We start from the raw sequence: 23,293 nt of genomic DNA on the forward strand, positions 1-23,293 counted from the left end.
TTTTTTAAATTTAGAAATGAGGAAGACCTAAGCATGACCCTAAATCCATAAACAGTGAAGACAGAAGATAAATTTGTCTATGCTATATTGTTTTAAAGGCTTCTGAACTGGATGAATCTAGAAACTTTATGAAAAAATCCTAGTTTTAGCAACATGACATAACAAATTTATTGATACTACTTTGCAAGCATTTGGACCAATGCACACTTACACTGACCCAAAAGTCGACTCTTGTGTGATTTCAGCAACTGTGTTTGTGTTTATAACTGTCTGTATGAGCCATTCAGTAAATCGATAACATTATTTGAATGGCATGAGTATGTATAAACAATGATTTGTACATTATTACTTAATGAATGAATGAGAACTATTAAGCTAGGAAAAAACCTGAGGGAATGCATATACGAAACTGTAAACTGTAGTTTACCTCTAGGCTGTGGGGCTAGTATGATGGAGAATACGAACCTTAATTTGTGCTATGTTCACCTTTATAAACTATGAATGTGTATTGTTTTTATCATTGAGAAAAAGCTTTTTTTGCTTTGTTTTGTTTTGTTTTTAAACTCACCTAACAGTGACATAGAATTTGGGGCTTCTGAAGATTTTCTCACGTCCATAGGCTGGCGACTGCTTAGCTATTTGAGCCAGCCACCTCTCAAGGGAAGAGCAACAGCAAAAAGCCTGGCAGCAAAACTGTGTTACCAGATTCTGGTGCCCATGGGATGGAGAGGTGCAGGAATGCCTGCGATTTGTTGTATCACGGATGGGTGCAGAGGATGCTCATCTTGCTAGGTGACCTACGTGACCTCATGCGCTGGGTCCTTGGAGACTGCACGCTCCTGGTTTTTAAAAATCGTGTGTCATCTTGTGAAACGGTTTTTTAAAAATCCAAAACATTTGACTCTTACAAAGTATTCATTTTATTTAATAATGCTCCAAGCTCAGATTTATCATAGTGTAGAATGCGAAATTCACGTAAATTACTGTAATAAAAGAGGAGCCATTGGAGAATGTATGGAGGGCACCTCTGGGAGTACCTCTTCTCTGGGTACCATCTCTTCACGTTCTTCTGATGCCCCACTTTGAGCAATCCTACCCTGAGTCAGTGTGAACAGGTGACAGTAACTTGTAATCCTCCTGCTGCTTTATTTGGGTTTTGAGTTCTGAAGTTATGGAGTGGAAGGAAGTAGATTTCATAAAAGGCAAATTTTATTAGCTCCATTTAGCCAAGTGAAATGAATGTTTGATTATGTACTTAGAATTCGTACTGAATCCAGTAAATGCCTGAGCTGGTAGATACTTTAGTCATTAAAACTGTAATCCAATTAAAGCTAAGGAAGCTAAATAAACAAATTTTAATCAAATTTACTTTGATTTCTCTCTGTTTCTCCCTTTTTTCCCTTACCACAGGTCACAGTAATGAAAGGCAGTAATAGAAATAAAGATCATTCAGCAGAAGGAGAAAGGGCTGGAAAACGACCAAAACGAAAGTGTCTTCAGTGGCACCCACTGCTAGCAAAGAAACTGCTGGACTTTTCAGAAGAGGAGGAGGAGGAAGACGAAGAGGAGGATATTGATAAGGTAATTCTTCTGTTTAATAGAGAAGTTTTGACTGTTCATTCCAGAAACGACAGTGATCAGGGGTGGTGAGAATGATGCATTTCTAAAAGTCTGTGTAACTTGAATCCTCTTGAACTACTCGGCTTACTTTTTTTTTTTTACCGCAGATACTGATGGCTCCTGAGGTATCTGTACTTCCTAGTAGTTGAGACAGAAACAGAGCCATCTTCGATAGTCTTTCTGTCAATTAGCTAATGATTTTCCGGTGATAATAGTAATACTCAAATGCAGAGGAAATGGGGGGGAATTCATAAAATTTGTCATGCTCCCCTGGCACCCACCCCGTGGCTCCTCAGAAACCATGTTTTCTGCTTTTCCTGTTTCTCCCTCCACTTCGGTCTAACCTTGAAGGCAGCCTTAGAGCTGCCCAGGCCCTCCCCTCTGCCTCAGCCTTCATGGCATCTGGCATTCCTCACCCCTACCAAGCCTCCTTGGTCATTCCGTCTTCCCCATCCTCCCTTCTCTTCTCATGCTTGAGCCAGTTCTTAGAAAGTCACACAACCAGGCAGGTGACTTTAGAAAGCCACACATTCCTCCCAAGTCTTGGCCTCCGCCTCATTCAGCCTTCAGGACAAGGACTACCGCCCCAAGAGATGGGACCTCCTCGTGGCAGGCATCTCTCCCACCCAGTGCGTTCCAAGTTCGGGGGTTTCCTTCCTGGCCTTTACCATTTACCTTGTATTTAGCTGTGTACTTGTGTATGTCTTTCTTGCCAGACTAGAATGTAAGCTGGGTTAAGAGCAAAGTCTTATCCCAAATGTCCTCCTGTTTGACCTGGCGCCTAGCACAGAGCAGGTTTTGAATAGATGTATGGCCATTAGAAGAATCAGTGAGTACATAGTTTGTGTCACTATAACTTCTATAAACACGATTTAGTGTTCTTCAGGCCTTTGACATCCATGCAGTCTTTTGTTCTAGGCTTGGGTCAGCTTCCAAGAAACCATGTTTTCTGCTTTTCCTGTTTCTCAGATGTCTTACCTGGGTACCCTTTATGGTCTCTCTCACTGAGCTTTTCCTACTCTTTTACATAGAAAATGGAGGCTGCGGAAGTGACTCCTTCAGCTTCCTCTGCTCACCCGCACACTTGCTTCACTTTTTGCCCATCTTTTCCTCCTCTTCTCCTTTTCTAGAGAAACCAGTGTTATTAATTCTGTGTGAGGAAACTGCCACTTTTATCCCGATCTGATCATTCTGACACAGTGTTTGTCCCGTGGTCCTTGAGGCGGTCTCCTGCTTCACTCCTCCCGTAGCAGGCAATCCTCTGTCTGTCCCAGGATCTGTTTTCTCTCCCAGCCACAGCTTCCTAGCTTCTTTCAGCTGATGCCCCTCCATGATTCTGCCCTCAGATATTGGTGTTCCCTGGGCTTACTTTCTCACGCCATCTGAGCCTTTGTCTTAAACCCTGCACTTGTGGTTTCAACTATGTACTTGATATCTCCTCTTAGATCTTAGGTCAGAGCCTCAGTTTGTATGTGTTCAGAATGAAGCTTTGAATTGCACCTTCCTGCGTCTTCCCTTCCTCAGTAAGTGGGGACCCCCAGCTTTTATATTGGTCAGTCCAGAAGCCTGGTCTCTCTCCTTTTGCTCAGGTCTCCTATCCAGCCATCAGAAGATTCTCAGCCGTGCCTCCTACGTGTGTTCTCAGCTTGACTTCTCCTTAGCAAGGCCGCCATGGCCTCATTGGTCCACGCCACCACCGTTTCTGGTGCAGCTCAGTGTGTTCTGCCTCTGCCTGCTTCTGCTCTTGCCCTTCCAACAGTCTTTTCCCAGCAGAGCAGCCAGAGGAATCCTTGCCAAATGAAAGGCTGTCTGTGCCACTCTTCTGCTTCATGACTCTACCTGCACCACCTAGAAGAGTGCCTCATCCCTGTCAGTGGCCCAATAAACAGTTAATAAGAGAAAGAATGAAGTGATTGAATTCCCTTCTTTCTCAGTCCACACATGGTGATCTCATCCACTTTCCTAGTCTTGCCTCCTTGTATTCATACCTCAGTTCATTATCCCAACCAAGACTTCTCTGATGACAGCCACCTTGAATTTCGGCTCTCTGGTACAAATTGTTCTGCTCCCCACTCGATCTCATCTCTCTCATTGGAGAAAAAGCATTCTCTGTTGTGTATGAAGGAGTCTTGCCACTGAAGCTAGAAACACTCTTTACTTTTTTTTTTTTTTTTAAATACATAGATTTATTTATTTGTTTTAGAGTAAAGGGGATGGGCTGAAGGAGATGGAGAGAGAGTGTCTTAATCAGACTCCACACTGAGCAAGGACCCCGACTCAGGGCTCCATCCCATGACCTCAATATCAAGACCTGAGCTGAAAACAAGTGTCAGATGCTCAACTGACTGGCCCACCCAGGCGCCCCAGCACTCTCCATTTTTAACTGTTAAGTCCAGTTGCACACCAACTCTCTTAGTTCTATGTCATAAATAAGTATTCTTTCTGTTCTCATTTCCCCTTTCTCTGCATTATGGCCTTCATTGAGCCCTGTCTCCTTTCTTACTTGGACAGCTGGAATAGTCTCTTAAATGGTTCCTCTGGTTTGGTTTGCTTACACTTTGGGTATTGTAATTCATGTTCTATTCTGTTGACAGGAGTTATCTTAAAATACAGATCTAGAAATGTCTTTCCTATGCTTACAACCACCCATGGCTCTCCATTGTATCTAGCTGTGGTTTCCATACCCTGGTCTGGTATTTGTGTTGATTTGTTACAAGGTATTATTTGGCCACTGGTGAAAGAAAAATTGAAGTCTAAACAGTTTTTCACTTTTATTTAATTTTATTTATTCATTTGCGTATTTACTTCTTGGTTAGTTAATTTAATGAAATAATTTTCACAGTAAGTAGGAGTTACAAACTTTTTTTTAAGGATTTATTTATTTTTGGGACACCTGCGTGGCTCAGTGGGTTAAAGCCTCTGCCTTCAGCCCAGGTCATGATCTCAGGGTCCTGGGATCGAGCCCCACATTGGGCTCACTGCTCAGCGGGAAGCCTGCTTACCCCCCTCTCTCTGCCCACCTCTTCCTACTTGTGATCTCTCTCTCTCTGTCAAATAAATAAATAATATATTGTTTTAATAAAAAGATTTTATTTATTTTAGAGAGCAAGCACAAGCAGGGGGAGGGGCGGAGGAAGAGGGAGAAGCTGAGACCCTGCTGAGCAGAGGCTTGACTTGGAGCTGGATCCCAGGACTGCTAACCCCAGGATCATGAAACTGAGCCAAAGTCAGACGCTTAACCCACTGAGTCACTCAGATGCTCCGAAAACATTTTTTTTTAATATTCATATTTGGCAAAATTATCTGTGGTAAAATATGATAACCTATGTTGTCCCTAGATTTTTTTTTTTTAAACAGGCTTTAGCTACTCATAGGATTAAAAGTATGATTTTTAAAAAAAAATTTTTTTTTTTAAAGTAAGACAGAGCACATTCTTCATAAAGTACATCCATACCTACTTCTACAACCACATGTCCTGGATCTGTGTTCTAATGTTAGATGTACCAGTGCTGCTGAACTGTTTATCAGTTAGTAGTCATAGAGCCTTAATTCTTTCTAGTTTTCTGTATCTCCCTGTTGCCCGCCCGACACATTCTGATTTATCTTCCAGAATTTAGCTCAGACAGCACATTTTCTAGGGAGACTTCAGTGTGCTCTCATTTATCCACTGGTGCTTCATTATCACACTGGTTCCTTGTAATCATCATCATACTGCTTTCTAATTCATTCGCTTTTATATCTTTCTCTCCTCCCCAAACAGTAAGCTCCTTCGTCCAGGATCTTGTCTTATTTATCTTTTTTTTCTAGTTCTTGGCTTGAGTTTTATAATTTAGTAATGGAATCAAAAGTTATTCTTTTCTGAAGGGAAACTGTAATTACTTCTTCAACCTACACAATATACTTTTTATGCCTTGAATTTTCTATAGCTTCTTAGATTCAGAATGCTAAATAAATAATCCCCCCAAATGCAAATCATTGCTAATAACTGTATACATAATGGGGAAGTTGAATCTATAGCCTTCATTCCCAATAATGATTTTTCATGTACTTCCAAATCGTATAGCTATGACTTCAAGATTATTCCATTGTACTATTTTGTTTGAAGATAATGAATGGTTAATTAAGTGTATTTGTCATACTTAATTTAAACTTAAGAAACCTTTTAAACATACCCAGTTGGATTAAGCTAGTGATTTGTCCTCAAGTTTCTGTAGCAGTTGCCCAGTAAGCATGGTATAAAAGAATGTGGTTGCCTTAGAGTAGTGGTTCTCAGAGTGTGATTTTCAGACCAGCAGCATCAGTATCACCTGGGAACTTGTTATAAATACAAAATCTCAAGCAAGGCCCACTCCAGGCCTACATATTGGAAACTCTGGGAATGGGACATAACAATCTCTGTTTTAACAAGACCTCCAGGGATTCCACTGCCCACTCAAGTTGAAGAACTTAGGCTCTACTATATAATGCAGATTAACAACGACTAACAATTACTAACAACTAAAAACCAATCCTTGATTTTAACTGTGAAACAAGAAATTAAAGAGATTATTTTAATAAGCCTTCTGGACTTCTGTTCACGGTTGCACTGTTTCCAAGAAATAGCACAGGATCATATTTTCACTTTAGAAGATATTTAACAATCCTAATACATCCTGAGATTCGGTGATCAGGGGTATCTGCAGCCATGTGCAGGAAGCAGTGTAGGAGATCAGAAGCAGAAAGCCTAGGCTATAGGCTAGGACACTGGAAATGACGATTGCACAGATGGAATGGGCAGGATTAGCACTTTGTAGAAGTTCTTGAAGACCTCGAGTTGAATGAAATGCTTAGGAAAAGGGAGGATTCAGAATCAATTTTGAAGGTTTAAGCCTGGGTGAATTTATTCCTCTCATCATAGTATTTCAGTAAACAAGAAAGGTTGATATTTATAAGCATGAATATTAACTATGTAGTTCCTCCTTCAAATAATGTTAAATGTCTGTTTTGATTTTTATAGTAGGAGGCTCCACTTGTGTGCATAAAACATTGAATAGTCTGTATTAAATTTTTATTACCTATTTCATGTTAAACATTTTCATATTACAAACTATAGATAAGCACTTTCTAATGAGAAACAGCTAATATTCATGTATTTTTTTTGAATGTTGTTGTTATTCTTGAGACCCATATATCGCAGAATGGGTTTCTATATTTATTGAGCAGTGAAGTACTGATGTTATATATATACCAGACATTGAGCTAGATGCTGTGGTTGTAAAGGCAAAAGAGCTTTTGTCCTCAAAGAACTCACTGGTTAGTGAGAGGAAAAAAATGTAAGCAGTCATAACATGATAATAATATGTGCTATAATAGAGACATGCACAGGTTGCTATAGAAACTAAGCAGAATACATTGTAAGTTGGTTACCAACTACTAATAGTGGTTGTTGATTATTTTCTTTTCCAATTTGGAAGTTGTTTAGATGGAGCTAAGAAAAAAACACAATTTGAAAACCAAAACTAACTGTTAAAGCAAAACTGTCCAGGATTTGTTAAACATCTGGCTTTTGTTTTGGTTGGTAATAGGTGCAACTTCTTGGGGCCGATGGCCTAGAGCAAGATGTTGTTGAGACTGATGATGAATCACCAGAACAGCGAGCCCGGAGACCAATGAATGCATTTCTCTTGTTTTGCAAACGTCATCGCTCCCTTGTTCGTCAGGAACACCCCAGGCTTGATAACCGAGGTGCTACCAAGATACTGGCTGATTGGTGGGCTGTGCTAGATCCAAAGGAAAAACAGAAATATACAGACATGGCCAAGGAGGTAGGTTACAATGACAAGGTTTTATGTTGGCTGTGAGCAGCAATCCCATACTTCCAGTTTTCAGATACGGAGTCCCTACTAAAGGTGTAACAGCGCAAAGGTGAATCCTGGGATAAATCAAGTGTTAACTTGTAAACCTAAGAGCTGTTCCTGAAGTTCCTCAGAGTGTGATCTTCAGACCAGCAGCATCAGTATCACCTGGGAACTTGTTAGAAATACAAAATCTCAAGCAAGGTTCCTGTAAACCTAATAGCTGTTCCTATTCCTGAATTCCAAGTCCACCTTCCAGATGCTGGTGAAGGTGCCAAGAGTAATCATTTGCCAGGTTTTTTTCATTGTGTATACTCTACAGATTGATATAAGGGGCTGATTTTTATGAATAGTTATTTATTTATTATGAATGGGGTTTCTAGGAACCCAGCTTCTCCTGTCAGAATGTCCATGGTAAAGACAACAATCTTATGTTACTCTAGTTCTGTCATGGGAAGAAAGTGTCTTCATCTAGTTCTAACACTAAGTAACCTTGTTACAGTATCTACATCAATCACTGGGCTTCAGCCTGTTTTTTGTTTGTTTGTTTGTTTGTTTGTTTGTTGTTTTTTAAAATGTTCTTAGAATGAGGAAATTGGGCAAAAAGTTACATCTCTTTCAGTTCTAACATTTTGTATTTTGTAATAAATACAGTTATTAAGAGATGCACTTTGATTTATTTCTGTTTTGTAGGTAGTGCAGCATGAAAATTTAAAACCAGTGAAGGAATGAATGGCAGTGAAACATGATGTGTTAGGATATGTGCACGCATGTGCAGAAGGCAGAAGCACTCCCTGCAGGAAAGCTCTTCAGAGTGGGGACTTGGATCAGTTCTGACAGCAGGGGCTGAATTCCTTCAAAAATTGTCCACCAGTCTGTTTTTGAATTACTCTGAAATTAATGGGAGTTCATAATGCTTTTAAAACGTATTGTGTAATGGATTTAGCAAGTGAAGGAAAAGCAAAGCAATAGCGTTGTGGTTAAACTTGAAAGAAGTAATTCTCACATTGTTCCTTCAGTATCATAACTTGCAAACAGTCTTGACTCATGAAAACCCCTGCCACCCAAACATTTGGTTAAGTTCTATGAAAAGAACCAGCAGGGGACAGAAATACAGAGTTTCAAGTGACACATTTTATTAGACATCACAGTATGTGAAAAAATAGTTCTTTTAATTGCTGTGGTTTTATTGAGTTGTTTAACAGGCTAACATGGAACATAAAAATTTCTTATGCAGTGTTAAAGGATATTTGAATCCAGAGTATATGATTAGCCTAGTTGTTATGTAATTAATGATCACATAAGACTTTGTGAGTTGGCTGTTAATAAAGATAGGATTTTGACTATGTTATGGTATCTGGAAATTAAAAAAAAAATGTTAAAGATATTATTTATTTGAGAGAGCCAGCTGGAGAGAGCATAAGCGTGGGGGAGGGGAAAAGGGAGAGAGAGAGAAGGCTTCCTGTTGAGCTGGGGGCTCCACGTGGGGCTCCATCCCAGAACCCCAAAGATCATGATCAGAGCTGAAGGCAGACACTTAGTGGACTGAGCAAGCCAGGTCCCCTGGGTATCTGGAAAATTTAAAATCAATTCCAGTTACCTACATGATTTTAAATGTTTCAGTAGATTTCAGCTAGCATCATAGTAATTAACAGCATTTTCCCATTAAATAGCCTTAGATTTTTCTTATAGTCCTATGCTTATGTGATAAAATAAACAATTACCTGAAACCTCATAGGGAACCACATTAGCTTCCTATAATTAAATACTTGAGTTCAGTTTTGAATTGCTGTTTTTTGATAACACGCAGCCTGTCCCAAGTACATTGTTTGCCTTTTCTTAAATACTGCTAATTTACAAACCCAATAGGTGGCCACTTTTAAGAAGAGGAAGTATTATTTTCATACAGGAAATCTCTTACTAATTAATTAGGCTCACAGTATTTGCCAATGGGGCACCCGGAATGAAGTCTGTTCAGGTGGCCTCTGCAATCTGCCATATATTTGGGGGGGGGGGGGTCTTCCGCCCTGCAACCTGCCTTGTTTATAGTTGCTGTTAGGAAATGCTGTCTCATTTCTAGTCAGGTGTGGAGGGTTCAGCCACTTACAAAATCATGATATAATTGGTTTCTAGCCATAAGTGATACTGACTTATTCAATGTGTTTACTACATGGTTTTGAAATTAAGGTGCAGGCCATTGTGCTGGTGCTTTTTGTATTAATAGTGCTGTCTTCATTGCAACGTCAGTTTTAGCAACAAAAAGCTTAGTTGAGGGGCACCTGGGTGGCTCTGTGGGTTAAGCCTCTGCCTTTGGCTCAGGTCATGGTCTCAGGTTCCTGGGATCGAGCCCCACATGGGCTCTCTGCTCAGTGGAAAGCCTGCTTCCCCCTCCCTCTCTGCCTGCCTCTCTGCCTACTTGTGATCTCTCCCTCTGTCAAATAAATAAATAAAATCTTAAAAAAAAAAAAAAAGCTTAGTTGAGGGGCTTCAGTGTACCATGTCTGTTGGTGGTTGCTAATGATGAATGAGGTCTTGGCTCCGCAAGGTTCTCTCACCCAAGCAGTCTTTTTTTGTTTAAAACTTTTGTAACGTTTTCATTTCAAACACCAGATTTTGATTATGTTCTCTATAGGAATAAGACATAGTCTTCTTTCAGGACAGTTTTTTGTGTGAAGGTGAATACTTAAAAAGAGATATTTTCTTAAAAGAAGTGAGTAATCAGTAATACAGCCTGGAAGGGTTTATTATTTTAACCTGTTAAAGCTTTCTGTGATGCTTGTCTTGCTCCTCATTATCTTTTAGTGCATTTGGTGAGCGCAAACAGCCATTCTGGGATTTGTTTTCAGTTTCTTGAATTGTTGGCCCAGTACTCATTTGCATTGTGGGGGGGAGGGGAAGGTTGAATGAGGGTTTCATGCTGTCTGATGAATCTCATTAGAGCAATAACTGGTTATAAGTAATGTAAAAAATACCATCTTAAGGCTATAATGTGGGTCATTTTTTTAAATTCAGCAATGCGTGTGATGGTGCAGGGTTGTGGATGTTCCCAGGCTCTGACTTCTGACTGTGGGACTGCAGGGTAGGAGATGCAGGAGCAACTTTACTTTTCCCTTTAATGTAGTACGTTCTCACTCTTAAAAATACAGGAACAGAAATCTTCGTTTTTGCCTAGGATATTGCTGAAACCTTCCGCCTATCATTTAAACTACTGATCAGAATTAATCATTTTACAAGTCAGTTTAGAAGATCACCTATCTAGTTTTTCTGGAACAGTAGAGTAGGTGCCAAGGAGAGGAGAAGATCTGGAAAGTCAAAACAATTTTGAATGACTTTATATTACTCCCTCCCTTCTTTTTTGTAGGATGAGAGGCATAAGGCAGAACCCATGCATTTATTGATTGATTAGTTCATTCCAAGCTTGATGTTTTTTAGAAGCACAGACACGTAAAGTCAGTTATGATTGTCCCCATTCTTCAGAGCGGGGATTTAATAAGGCTCTTTGGAGTCGGTATCTTGACCAGTCACACATTGTGGCGCTGGGATACTGTTGCCTGTTTGATTCTAGCATTCTTTTACTATGTGATTCTCACTTGGATGCCTGCAAGGTAAGAGGTTTAAATAATTATGGTAAAAATGGTAGCAATAAAATGTCACAGGTCTAATGGGAAAAGTCAGCTTGTGCTGGGGTGTGTATTAGTGGGGATATTTCAGAAAAGGCTTTATGGAGTTGAAAGAACCTATCCTGGGTGTCAGTAGAGGATTCAGAGTGGAAGCAGGGATAAGAGCAGGATAAGTTTCAGGAACGAGAAAGTTTGTTTTACCCTGAGCCTAGGATATGTGTAGGACACTAATAGGTAATGATGATGTAAGACAAAAATCACGAGACCATGCTGACAAGTTGGAAGTTTCATTTGTATGGCAATAAAACAGCTATGGAATTACATGCAATAAAAGTAACCTGAAGGTAACTGTAATAGCCTTTTGTATCTGTTGCCATCAATACCTTAGGAAAGATACTCATCACTACAAAACTCCATGGAGTTTTAGTGATTAATTCTTTGTATTTCTTAAAGATAAAACTGAACTATTTATTCCATTGCTTTGGCTTTATTAGAAATGGATTCTTCTCCAAAGAAGGCAGACTCTTGTTTCCTCATATATTATAACTCTAGGGAATTTTTATTTCCCATCACACATACCACACTTAACCAGCGTCTGTGTTCTTACAGGACGATGCCTTGGCATCGTGCACACCACTAAACTAGAGTAGCACCTCATTTTTCCAGTATCCTTGAAGAACTGCTGTTACATATAAGTGATTTCCAGGTAGATGAAACTTGGCTGTTTCCTTAAACATTTTATTTTGTATATTTATCCTGAAACTTAAAGTTTTGTTTATGTACTTCCTTACTTTAAGCATTTGGATTGCCTTTTGAATGTTTTTGAAGATTTCAAACCATTGTTTCCGAACAATAATTATTTTATAATTTGTGATTTGGCAAGATCTTTGTGAACAGTTAAGATATAGTCACATTTTTCTCCGTACCGTAATTGATTCTTAAATCTTCTTTTGGATTTCCTCTTTGCTTTTCCATGAGTCAGTCTTTCGGATCCACCTTCAGCTGTTAGTTGACATTGCCGTCCTCTGTCAGCCACTCTTGGCTACATCTAATGACATGACTTACTCTATATGGGATTTTCTGAGTATGACTTACTAGGTGCCCCACTACTTTGAGGGGATGTGGACAGTAAAACCAAAGACTCCATGGTTCATTGGGAGGTCTTGTTTTTGAGACCTTTTCCAGTCCTATGTTCCAGATATCAGGACTTTCTTACTGCATTTATTTTATTTTATTTTTTAAAGATTATATTTGTTTATTTGAGAGAGAGGGAGTGTGTGAGCCTGAAAGGGGGAGGGGCAGAGGGAGAAAGGTGAGAGAGAATCCTCAAGCAGGCTCTTGCTGACCTTACAGCCTTTCCTGAGGCTCAGTTTCAGAACTCTGAGATCATGACCTGAGCTGAAATCGAGAGTTGATGCTTAACTGACTGAGCCATCCAGGTGCCCCTTTCTTATTGTATTAAAAAAAATACTTAAGTGCTTATTTTTGAGATGGTAATAGTTAGTTTTTGAATATTGCTGTATATTGCTGTATTCTGCCCAGGGTTCTTCTATAAATATTTCTAGTTCATTCAGTCCTCAAAATAATCCCAGGAGGTAGATTCCCCCCCCCCCCCCCCACAGCAAAAGATGAAGACCCTGAGGACACTGAGGCCCAGAATAGTGCAGTGACTTTATCCAAGGAAGCAAGTTAATAGTAGAAGAGCTTGAGTTCTCGGGCTTGGCTTTCCCCCTTCTCAGACCTTTCTGAGTTCCCACCTCTGTAGAGTGTCAGGATGCCCGCCATGCCCTCTTAGGGGTTGAGTAAGATGCAGTTAAGGCAGCGGTATATGCAAGCATTCCACCAAGCTTAAAACGCTCTACCAAGTGGCAGTTTTTGTCATTTTCTTGATGAGCAAACTGAAGTTTGTTTGTATTTGATCCTTCTCTACGAAGTGATTAGTTATTTTTATTAGGACCTGTTAACACAGCGAAGGGCTGCTGAAATGCAACACCCAAACCCCAGAACCAACAAAGCCGGTTATATCCTTTGCCTAACTTGGCAGATACTCCAGTGTGATTGATAACCCCTAATGAGAGTCGTTCAGCCCAATGAGCGAACTACTTGATTTCAGAAACACCAGTCCAGTTAGCTAGTAAACATTGAGATTTAAATATTCAAATCAAATAAGATTATAAGGACTTTATAAGGAAGCCATAGCTTCTGATGAAAAATAGATCCCACAGGGAGTGATACATGGAGAATTTAAACTGAGTCTCTTAAAATTCATTTTGGTGTTCGTTTCAGGTATTGATTTTTTGGATTGATTGAGGGACCTAATACACCAGTATCCTGTAGGTTGCCACTGTAGTAAATCTTGATTAGTTTAGAATTGGTTATCATTCAAGGGATATAGATAAAAATTACCTTTTGCACTGTTTGAAAAATTATAAATTCATGCTCTAAATTATTTTGTAAGGAGAAAGTATGAAATGTTTAAGGAAAACACTAAACCTTAGCGAACACACTTTTTTAAAAAGAAAACTTACACATTTTACAATTCAAATTAGTTAACATGTGAATTTATTAATACATTCTCAGAAATGCAGATAGGTCTTTTTTTCCCCCCCCAGATCCCTGTCTGCTTTTTCCCGAGGTAACAAAATTACATTTTAAAGGAAATTATAAAATTTGATTTTATTAGTGCTAATTAAACTGACTTTTCTCCTGGTTTACCTAAATTGGGGAGTAAAATTGTCCTTTTAAAAAAATTTATACATGAGAATGAACTATTGTTGCCATGGCGATCCTTACAACCATTTTAGGTAATCTTATCTACAGCCAACTCAGTTTTTTCTTTATAACTTTTCCATAGTGAAACCAAACAGTTTCCTGGCTGCTTATTCAAGTCACTTTTTGAAGTATATAATTTTTATTACATTAGCTTTTAGCATGCAAGTTATGCAGGTTCATGAATAGCTTAAAATATTTTTGTTGTCAAAACCATAAACTGAATTCCATGTTCTGCCACATAATACAGTCTAATTTTCTGCCGATTAGAAGTATCTAGTAAAAATAATTCAGATCAGATAGTGCTATCGAGTTTTATTATCTAAATGAATGGTTTTAGACTTAAAGCTCCTCAAACTAAGAAAGTATAGATTAGTGACACTTGCCAAGCCTCGCCCTTTCCTCTTCCCACCCTTGTATAATGTGATTTCTGCTGCCCATGTGAAGAGGTACAGCTGTCTCAAAATTTATTGTGTAAGGGTTCACTTACACCCCTGCAGAGTCACAACATAAAAAATGTGCTGTATCTGTTTTTTAAAAATCAGATACTTTTTTTTTATATTCTCTCCTCGTGGTTCTGGTAGGTTGTGTTTTGTTTGTTTGTTTTTAATCATGGTGGCATTTCATATATCTGTGCCAGAGTCAGCTGTCTTTATTTATATAGACATTTCCAGTGTTCCTTACTCCTGGACCTCACCAGGCTTGCCATTCTCTTTTCACTTTGTTGAGAAAATCTAGATCATAATAATAGCTAGCAATATCACTGGATTTCAGATGTGCCCCCCCCGCCTTAAAAACAAGTCATTGGAGAACAGTTAATATATTTTTCATTTACATTAAAGTGCTTTTTAAGGTCAGATTTTCATTCTTACAAAGGATTCAGAATGGTATTTAATGTTGAGACCCAGTTTTTAAAAGATTAACATAAATGGAGTATTGTTTTTTGGTATATAATAATTTCACTGTCATATATGAGGTAGATGAAATACCTTGACAGAGTGTGTATTCAAACCATTACTGAATAACGGTGACTTACTATTATTGCTAATTAAGTACTGTGGTAGTTGGGAGTTGGAAATTTTGAAGAAAAAAAAATGGAAACCATCAGGTGAATTTTTATTTTAATGGAATAACCTCTTTTTTTAGCAAGAGGTTATTTATCTACAAGATTGGACCAATAGCCCATGATTGATGTTCCTGGATAAAAACAAGTTTCCCTCTCACTCTCAGCGTGAAGAGCCCTGCCCTAGAGATCCAGATGGATGGGGCCATCTCTTTGGCCCTTTAAATTCTGTAATGATGGATTTTAGTCCACATAGTTGACCAGAATGCTAACGGTTTTACTCAGCTATTTGCTTCTTACTATATACTCTCTTTCTCCGTTTCTCCCTTACTCAGCCTTCTCTGTAATCCTTTTCCTAATAACCTCATCACAACAAATGATTAAGCTTTTCTGTTGTTTCTTATAGTTGAATCAGAGCAAGTGATTGATGAGGTGTCCAGTTCCAAGGACAGAGAGACATCCTCATACCCTGAGGCTCTTTCTGCCTCTGCCTTCACTTGGTGTTCAAGAGTGTCTTTACGTGAATTTATGACATCTCCATGGAAGCTTTAAATTCCTAAAGGACAAGAACTGTGTGTTACTCTTTTCTCAATCTCCCACATTCTTAATGCTTTTGCTCAGTATATTTCTGATTGAGCTAATGAATGTTGTCTTGTTACTGCTCATTTACATTAAGTTTAAGGATCTGGATCTGAGAGATTAATACTGTAATCCAGTTAGAGTATTGACCTTCCTAGTGAATTCTCAGCTCTCATTTTCTATAAAACCCCACATCCTCCAGGCCATATTCTCAACTTCTGTTCTTCAGCCCATAGTGAGCTTCCCTGTTTTTACAGATTCTTTGGAAGACCATCTTTTGTGCCTGAACTAGGGGAAGGCTGATGAACCATGCGTTAAAAAAAAAAGAATGTTTGTGTGAAAAATTGTGGATTGTAAACAGTTAAAGGCAGACTTTAATTCATGCTCTTAACTGGTGTCTGTCATCTAATCCAGCATCTTTCACAACCAGGACTTCTTTAAAAATTCCAAATTTTTAAAAATTTCTCATGACAAATGTGTTAATTTGTTTGAAAGTCTTTCGTCATTTTATGGAGCGGTGACCTTTGTCCAGATGACTGTTCATCTGACATACCAGCCCGTGTGTCTTTCCTTGGGACACAAGAATGATGCCTGTGTCTGTTCCTCCATTTTCACCTCACCCTACCATTTGTCACTTTCCACCTTCAGACAGGAGGCCAGGCCATTTGTCTGCTTCAGCTCAGTGTGTAAATCCCCCATACAGGTGAACGCACCAGAGCAGGGAATCTCTTATATCATATTTGATGTCTCCAGAGTTATTCTGCTATGTGATGGTAAATTCTAGTTTGGCTCTGGCCTTGCATCCTTAATTTAATTATTTTTGGAAGAAAAGTGGGACTGTGTTTTTCATTATTTTGTGCTTACCTTCCTTATACATGTACCTATGTAGCAAAATGCAGAAGTACAGCTTTTAGGTGTTTTTATTTTTGTTTTGTGGTTTTTAAAGCTTATTCAGGAAACTTGGGTTAAGGGGCTTCTGGGTGGCTCAGTGGGTTAGATCATGATCTAACCTTTGGCTCAGATCATGATCTCAGGGTCCTGGGATTGAGCTTGGCAGTGGGCTCTCTGCTCAGCAGGGAGCCTGCCTCACCCCCCCCCCCCCGGCCTTTCTCCTACTTGTGATATCTCTCTCTCTCTCTCTCTGTCAAATAAATAAATAAATAAATAAATCTTTAAAAAGAAAAAAACTTGAGTTAAGATAATTTGGGGATAATTCTAAACCATTGATTATTAACACTTGCATTATATTACCTACGGTACAGTTTTCATTTAAATGATTTCTTAAAGTGGGAAAAATGCAAAGTTTATTTGGATTATATATACTTTGTTATACCAAGGATAAAAGAATCTTTTTTCGGGGCGCCTGGGTGGCTCAGTGGGTTAAGCTGCTGCCTTCGGCTCAGGTCATGATCTCGGGTCCTGGGATCGAGTCCCGCATCGGGCTCTCTGCTCAGCAGGGAGCCTGCTTCCCTCTCTCTCTTCCTGCCTCTCCATCTACTTGTGATTTCTCTCTGTCAAATAAATAAATAAAAAACCTTTAAAAAAAAAAAGAATCTTTTTTCCTGTTGCATAAATAAAAAGCTGTTTGGAATGCATACTAAATTAGTTTACACATAGAGCAAGCATTTTAAAGGGCAAGCTTATGGGATTGAAACAATTGTATTGATTTAATAAAGTTTTCAGCAGTTAGCAATATGGAATATTTGAATACATGGAAAATACATTTTTATTAGATCATTTTGGCAATGTATAATGAATAGCAATAAATATATTTCACTTAGTTTTATTACCATAAAAGGGGAAGGAGGAGACGGAGTTGGCAGAAAGAGATAAAGAAGAAAGTCACAAAAATAAGGGGAAAAGGAGGCTATTGTCAGTGAAGGTTGAAACCTCCAAGTTAAAGACATAAGGTTTGTGATGGATTAATTGGAACATCACACATCACAACTCTGAGCATGTTCACATTTGTAGTTGCACCTGGTTATTACAAAATCCTGGGATGTTGGTGCTTCCCAGATACTTAAGTTTTTTACAAACTGAAGGTTTATGGCAATGCTGTGTCAAGCGAGTCTGTTGGCACATTTTTTCCAACAGTATTTCCTCGCTTCGTGTCTCTGGATTTCCTTTGGGTAATTCTTAACAATATTTCCAACTTTTCCATTATTACATTTGTTATGGTGATCTGTGTTCTGTGATTACAGCTTGCTGAGAGCTCAACTGGTGGTTAGCATTATTTAGCAATAAAGAATTTATAATTAAGATATTTTGTTGTCTTTTAAGATAGAGTGCTATTGCATTCTGAATAGGCTGTAGTATAATGTAAACATAACATTTACATACACTGGGAAACCAAGAAATCTGTTTGACTGGCTTTATTGTGACACTCATTTTATTGCGGTGGTCTGTAAGCAAACCCACAGTATCTCTGAGGTGTGTGTGTATCCTCTTTCCTCCACATGGTCTAGCATCCTCAACTGAAGAGTCATAAAACAGTTTTCGCTACCTTGTTCCCCTTCTCACCACTCATCTTAGAATGTTAACCCCAGAGCTGATTAAGCAGCTTTGTTAAGTTTGCCTGCACTTGCCTCACCGGTACTTCAAAGAAGAGATTGTATTTTTTGGCGTCCTTACCAATGAGCAGAATCTGGTTACTGGTTCTGGTATTGACTCACAGTTTGTAATGTGCCCCTCATGCCCACATTGAATTGGGTGCCAAATGGTGAATCGTAGTTTACAATAAGCCTACACATTGGTGGTATTTTTCCCAGTTCATGGAAGCTGTGATTAAGGCCCAGAGAGGTTATATTCTCCATCTTTGGTCACTCTAGCCCTAAGTTGAGGTATTAGAATTTGAATTCTGCTCTTTCTGTCTTCAAAGCCCTTGCTCTTTCCCGTACAAATAACTCCCTCTCTTCCATGGCAAGGCCTCTTTTTGTATACTTAAAAAAATACATGGGTCAAAAGATACAAACTTGTTGCCCCTGGACCCATCTTCCACAAATGAATTTTCTAGTAGTTAGTCCATGTCCTATCTCTAAACCCTGGGCTGAGATTATCATTCTTCTATAAGTAAAGCCACGGTAGTTATTGGCAGTATTTTTTTCATTAATTATTTAATGGTAGCAGGGTGAGATACGAAGACTATTAGAGGTTTTTCAATTTGTATACTACTTAAAATCTGTTATCTGTTCTTTACAGTATAAAGATGCATTTATGAAAGCAAATCCTGGCTACAAATGGTGTCCTACCACAAACAAGCCTGTGAAATCCCCAACACCCACTGTCAATCCACGAAAGAAACTATGGGCCTTCCCATCTGACTCTTCGAGAGATTTGCCAAGCCCCAAGAAAGCAAAGACTGAAGAAATGCCTCAGCTAAACTTTGGAATGGCTGGTGAGTTAAGACAGTATTTTACTTATTCTGTTTTAAGGACAAGGCAATACATTTAGGCACTATTTTTAATAAATTATATATGTGTAATATATACATAGTGAGAGAAAAGCAAAATTTATAGCTAGTGTGAAACAGTGCAAAGATATAGCATATCTGAAAGCTTTGGAACACAACACACATAGAATGTGTATGTATGATTAAAGGAAGTATGGACCAAGTAGTAGAGTCATTATACATATATATGAATTTCTGAAATTGACATTATGAAAGGGCAGACCAGAGATTAATTGTTCAGGGAATTTTATAACGTAAGAAATTAGCTTACACATATGTACACACTATTAAGCTATCCCAGTAAGTATCTAAGTTATTGTACTTAAAAAGCCATAATTATGTTGATCATCTGAGGATTTGAAGCATCTAGGGCAAGAATATGAACAGTTCCATCACAAATCTGAGATGGATCTGACAGCTGTTTCGTAGAAGGAATTCCCATCCACCCCCATTCCTGTATGAGCCAGGCATATTAAAAGTTCCAGATGGTCCCATTTGTTATGGGACCTTTAATACTCTTTGGGTGGTAAGGAATGCTAAAGCGTTTATTACCATGAAATAAAGTACTTATATTCATTCTGCAAATGGCTCTCTATTCCTGGCTATTGCAGTGCAGTAATCAAGAGAGAAATTTTCCAGGATAAAATTTCCAGGATGAGTTAAATGGTTCCTATTTCATTATTTATTATAAACAAATTTTCTTGAAAATGACAGCACTGAACTATTTGCAGTATGTAGAGCCTGGGAAAGGAGATTGAGCAATATTGTGATAACACTTTTTTGTTTTTTAATCCAATTTTATTGAGAAATAATTGACCTACATTGTTGTATAAGTTTAGGATTTACAGATTGTTGGTTTGATTTATATAAATTGTGAAATGATTATAACAGCTTCAGCTAACATCTGTCTCCTCATATATATACAATAAAAAGAAAGGAAAAAAGGAAAAAAAATTTCTCCTTGTGATGAGAACTTTTAGAATTAACTCTCTTAACTTTCCTGTTTGTCGTACAGCAGTGTCAGCTATAGGCAGTATGTCATACATTATATCCCTAGTACTTACTTATCCTGTAAGTAGACGTTTGTGACCACCTTTTCTCCTGTTCTTCCTCCTTCTACCCTCTCTCTGCCTCTGATAATCACAAGTTTGATCTCTTTTTTTTTAATATTTCTTTTTTTTTTTTAAGATTCCACATATAAGTAAAATCATATAGCATTTGTCCTTCTCTGATTTCAGTTAGCATAATGTCTTCAGAGTACATCCTTTTTGTCACCAGTGGTAGGATTGCCTCATTTTTTGTGGCTGAATAATACCTCACTGTGTGTGTGTGTGTGTGTGCGCACGTGCTTGATCATGTCTTTTATATCCATTTATTTTTTTTAAAGATTTTTATTTATTTGACATACAGAGAGAGCGAGAACAAGCAGGGGGAACAGCAGAGGGAGGAGAAGCAGGCTCCCCACTGAGCAACGAGCCCAACGCAGGGCTTGATCCCAGGATTCTGGGATCATGACCTGAGCCGAAGGCAGATGCTTAACCAACTGAGCCACCAAGCTACCGTTTTTTATGCATTTATACATCAGTGTTTACTGGTTGTTTCCATACACACATGAAATATTTTCTAGGATAAACCGTATGTTTAGGCCACAAAACGAGCAACAAACTCAAGAAGGCTGAAGTACCAAGTATCTTCTGACCAAAGTGGCATGAAACTAGAAATTAAAAACAAGAGGAAAATTGAAGTATTCGAAAACACATAAAAATTAAACAGCACTCTATAGAACAACCAATGGATCAAAAAGAAATGAAAGGAGAAGTGAAAAGTTTCTTGAGATAAGAAAGTGGAAACCTAATATATCAGAATTTGTGGGATGCAGCAAAAGCAGTTCTGAGAGGGCAGTTCATAGCAACAAGTCCTACATTAAGAAGCAAGAAATATCACAAAGAAATAACCTAATTCTATGCCTTAAGAAACTAGATAAAGAACAGAGCTCCAGTTAGCAGAAGGGAAATAGTAAAGATTCCAGTAGAAAATAAATGAAATAGAGAATAGAAAAACAAGAGAAAATGTTAGCCAAACTAAGATAGTTTGTTCTTGGAAAAGATAAATAAAATCAACAAACCTTTAGCCAGACTAACCACAGAAAATAGATGAAGGACCCAAATCAGTCATACTATAAATGAAAAAGGAGACATTACAACTGATAGCAGGAAAATACATAGGATCATAAGAGGCTACTATGAACAACTATATGACAACAAACTGGACAACTAGGAGAAATTTTAGAAACATGCAACTTAATGACATCAAATCAGTAAAAAATAGAAATCTTCCTAAATCAGTTATTAAGGTAAGTAAGACAATTGAATTAGTAACCAAAAGTTTCCCAGTGAAGACAAGCCCAGGACCAGATGGCTTAACTGGTAAATTTTACCAAACTTTTAAAGAAGAATTAACACTGGTTCTTCTCAAACTCTTACAGAAGTATCAAAGAACAGGGAGTACTCCCAAACTCATTTTCCATGCCAGCATTATTCTGATATCAAAACCGGGAAGGGGGTGCCTGGGTGGCTCAGTGGGTTAAAGCCTCTGCCTTTGGCTCAGGTCATGATCCCAGAGTCCTGGGATCGAGCTCCACATCAGGCTCTCTGCTCAGCAGGGAGCCTGCTTCTCCCTCTCTCTCTGCCTGCCTCTCTGCCTACTTGTAATTTGTGTCTGTCAAATAAATAAAATCTTTAAGTAAAAAAATTAAAAAAATAAAAACCAGGAAGGGACACTACTAGAAAAGAAAAGTATAAGCCAATATCCCTGATGAATATAGATTGAGGAATTCTCAGTGAAATACTAGCAGATTAAATTCAGCAGCACATTTAAAGGATCATTCACCATGATCAGGTGGGGATTCGGGGATGGTTCAACTCATATAAATAAATCATTGTGAATATATCACATTAATAGAATAAAAAGAATCATACAGTCCTCTGAGTAGATGTAGAAAAAGCATTTGACAAAATCCAATATCGATTTGTGATAAACATTCTTAACAAATTAGGAACAGAAGAAACATACCTCAACATAATAAAGGCCATATATAACAAGCCAACAGCTAACATCATATCTAATCGTGAAAGGCAGAAAGATTTTCCTCTTAATATCAGGAATAAGACAAGGGTGTCCACTCTCACCATTCTTATTTAGGCATGATATTGTAAGTCCTAGCTATAGCAATAGGCAAGAAAAATAAATAAAAGAAAAAAAATCAGAACTGAAAAAGAAGAAATAAAATTATGTTTGTATATCAGATGACTTTATATTTGGAAAATCCTACACACTTAACCAAGAAACTGTTGGATCTAATCAGTGAATTCCATTAAGTTGCAGGGTACAAGATTAACATAGAAAAATCAGTATCATTTCCATACACTAACAACAGATTTTCTAAAAACTAAATTGTTCCCATTTACAATAGCATCAAAACAATGAAGATAGTAATAAATTTCACTAAGGAGGTAAAATACCTTTGAAAACTGTAAGACACTGAAGAAGGAAATTAAAAAAGACACAAATAAGTGGAAAGATATCCTGTGTTCCTGGAAGAATTAAAATTGTTAATACTACCAAAAGCTGTCTATGGACTGAATGCAGTCCCTATCAAGATTCCAGTCAAGGTTTTTACAGTAGAAAAAACATTCCTGAAACTGTATGGAACCACAGGAGACCCTGTATAGCCAAGGAAATACGAGAAAGAAGAACAAAGCAGGTTGCCTCATACTTTCTGATTTTAAGCTATACTATAAAGCTATGGTCATTAATACAGTATGGTACTGGCATACAGAACAGATAGACCAATGAAACAGAATCAAGAACCTGTAAATAACCCCAAACATACACAGTCCAAGAATTCAATAAATTCTTAGAAAAAAAGATTGTCTTTTCAATAAATGGTCCTGTGGTAATTGGATATGCACATGTAAAAAAAACAAAACAAAACTGGACCCATATCTGAAACCATAATAACACGAAGTGGATTAAAGACTTAAATGTGACACCTGAGACCATGAAAGTCTTAGAAGAAAACATAGGAATAAAGCTCTTTGACATACATTTTGGTAAAGGTTTATTTATTTATTTATTTATTCATTCATTCATTCATTCATTTATTTATTTTTTAATATGACGTCTAAACCACAAGCAACAAAATAAAAGGTGAACAGGTGAGAGACTGCATTTCAGAGCTTCTGTATGGCAAAAGCAAGCATCAACGGAGTGAAAACACAACCTACAGAATGGGAAAAAATATTTTCTAACCACATATCTGAAAGAAGTTAATACCCCAAATTTGTAAGGAACTCCTACA

The 23,293-nt window shown here is 38.0% G+C and overlaps 1 protein-coding gene across 12 annotated transcripts in view; it reads left to right on the forward strand.

Annotated features, from left to right (window-relative positions):
• The window catches only part of BBX (BBX high mobility group box domain containing), a 278,064-nt gene that overhangs the window by 173,476 nt on the left and 81,295 nt on the right, over window positions 1–23,293 (forward strand). For all 12 annotated transcript variants that reach the window (XM_082696959.1, XM_082696957.1, XM_082696949.1 and 9 more), the window contains 3 exons: window positions 1,411–1,581; window positions 7,185–7,424; window positions 18,684–18,879. In XM_082696959.1, the coding sequence (XP_082553085.1) occupies window positions 1,411–1,581; window positions 7,185–7,424; window positions 18,684–18,879 (607 nt within the window). The remainder of the gene's footprint in view (window positions 1–1,410; window positions 1,582–7,184; window positions 7,425–18,683; window positions 18,880–23,293) is intronic.

This window comes from Mustela nivalis, assembly GCF_964662115.1.
Source record: "Mustela nivalis genome assembly, chromosome: 1".
NCBI classification, from domain to species: Eukaryota; Metazoa; Chordata; class Mammalia; order Carnivora; family Mustelidae; genus Mustela; species Mustela nivalis.